The following is a 1,912-nucleotide window of genomic DNA, read 5'->3' as shown; positions in this document are numbered from 1 at the left end:
TTCTCTGTTGTTATGATCCACGGAACTGCCACATGATCTGAAGAGCCACTCAGCACCCGACTGAAAAGCTCTCAGACTTCTTAATTTGGAAACATATTACAAATCTGCAGTCTCAAAACAGTATAGTATTGGCACAAAGACAGACTTGTAGAACAATGGAGCAGAATACAGAGCTCAGAAATGAGGCTTCATCAATTTCGTCCAATGGTCTTCAACAAATGTGCCAAGATGACTCACAGGGAAAAGACACCCTTTCAACAAATGGCATTGGAAAACCAGCTGCTTATGTGAAAATGCATAATGTGGGCCCTTACCTAGCTTCATGAGCAAAAACTAACTTAATATGGATTAAAAACCTAAATGCAGCGGGTGGCGAGGCTGTGCGCCCTTCCCCGGCCGCTCACTGCAGAACCGACTCCGGTGCCGCCGCCCGCGAAGCTGCCGCCGCCGCCGCCTCCGCCTCGGGACCCGCTGTGTGGTTAGGCCACAATCTTCAATGAGTAGACATAGTCCTCCGTTCTGTGGTGTTCTCGGTCACACATTTATGGAGTTTCTGAAGGGCAGTGGAGATTACTGCCAGGCACAGCACGACCTCTATGCAGACAAGTGAACTGCAGAAATTGATTACTGCTCAACCAAGAAGCCCCTGTAAGACTGGTTAACCTGGACACAGAAGTGTTGAATTGAAATCCACAGAGCATTTTTTTACAAGAGTTCTGATCTGGATGGGGTAAACCTCAGTGCACTTCCTTTCTGTTGCCTCAGTATTACTGGATTGAAGAATTGCTGCTTCTTGTTAAGAGGCTCATTCATTCATTACTCCCAACTTCATACTTAAAAGCACCGAGAATTTCAAGTGGAGTATATTGAAGTTGACTGCGTTTCTTTGCATCATTTCTGTATTCAATTTTTTAAATTCTTTCATATCCCTATTGAGTGTTTTTTAACTAAATTAACATGGCTCTAACGAACCGCCCAGCTCCTGTGGAAGTTACGTACAGGAACATGAGATTTCTTATTATACACAACCCAACTAATGCAACGTTAAGCAAATTTATAGAGCAACTTAAGAAGTATGGAGTTACCACAATTGTAAGAGTATGTGAAGCAACTTATGACACTACTCTCGTGGAGAAAGAAGGCATCCATGTTCTCGATTGGCCTTTTGATGATGGCACACCACCATCTAACCAGATTGTTGATGATTGGTTACGCCTTGTGAAAATTAAGTTTCATGAAGACCCTGGTTGTTGTATTGCTGTTCATTGTATTGCAGGCCTTGACAGAGCTCCAGTGCTTGTTGCCCTAGCATTAATTGAAGGTGGAATGAAATATGAAGATGCAGTACATTTCAAAAGACAAAATCGGCGAGGTGCTTTTAATAGCAAGCAACTTTTGTATTTGGAGAAATATCGTCCTAAAATGCGGCTGCACTTCAAAGACTCCAATGGGCATAGAAACAACTGTTGCATTCGGTAAAACGAGGGTGCATGATGCCATTGCTTGGAAGTGGAATCTGAGACACGATGGAATTTGTCATACATAGCAGATAGCCCAGTTGACTTGGTGAATAAGTCTGATGAAGCTTCCGTAGGAGTGTTGAAAAGCAGTTTTACCAGGCCACAGGCCTGGCAGAATTGCAGTCTCTGTTCAGGTTATGATCAACCTATTTGAATACTAGTAAAGAATTCTTTCTGTTGAGCATTAATATGTGCTTCTAATTTGTACCAATTGACCTTTCCTGAAATCATGCAGTATTGAGTCATGTCATTAAATCTGTTTCCATGCCAGAATCTTACCAATACGTAAGAAATTTAGAAAGACTAGGTGCCAAAATTCCCAGCACAATACTTGTATATTTTTAGTATCATATAGAACAAATCCCGGGAACTATGAACGCTCTGGACCTTTT

At 42.2% G+C, this 1,912-nt stretch overlaps 1 protein-coding gene across 2 annotated transcripts; it reads left to right on the top strand.

The window, feature by feature from the left end:
- The first annotated feature begins 483 nt into the window (after positions 1-483).
- On the top strand, positions 484-1,479 carry LOC122677322 (protein tyrosine phosphatase type IVA 1-like). Of its 2 annotated transcripts, none has more exons than XM_043877297.1 (2): positions 484-1,062; positions 1,156-1,479. In XM_043877297.1, exons 1-2 carry the CDS (start codon positions 958-960, stop codon positions 1,477-1,479), a joined length of 429 nt encoding a protein of 142 aa, XP_043733232.1. In that variant the 5' UTR covers positions 484-957. The 2 variants fall into 2 exon arrangements, with proteins under 2 accessions (XP_043733232.1, XP_043733231.1); XM_043877296.1 differs by having other exon boundaries at positions 484-1,282; positions 1,358-1,479.
- Positions 1,480-1,912: the final 433 nt, after the last annotated feature.

This window comes from Cervus elaphus, chromosome 20 (assembly GCF_910594005.1).
Source record: "Cervus elaphus chromosome 20, mCerEla1.1, whole genome shotgun sequence".
NCBI lineage: Eukaryota > Metazoa > Chordata > Mammalia > Artiodactyla > Cervidae > Cervus > Cervus elaphus.
The sequence above is the reverse complement of the archived record's forward strand: the minus strand, read 5'-3'. Positions and strand labels throughout refer to the sequence as shown.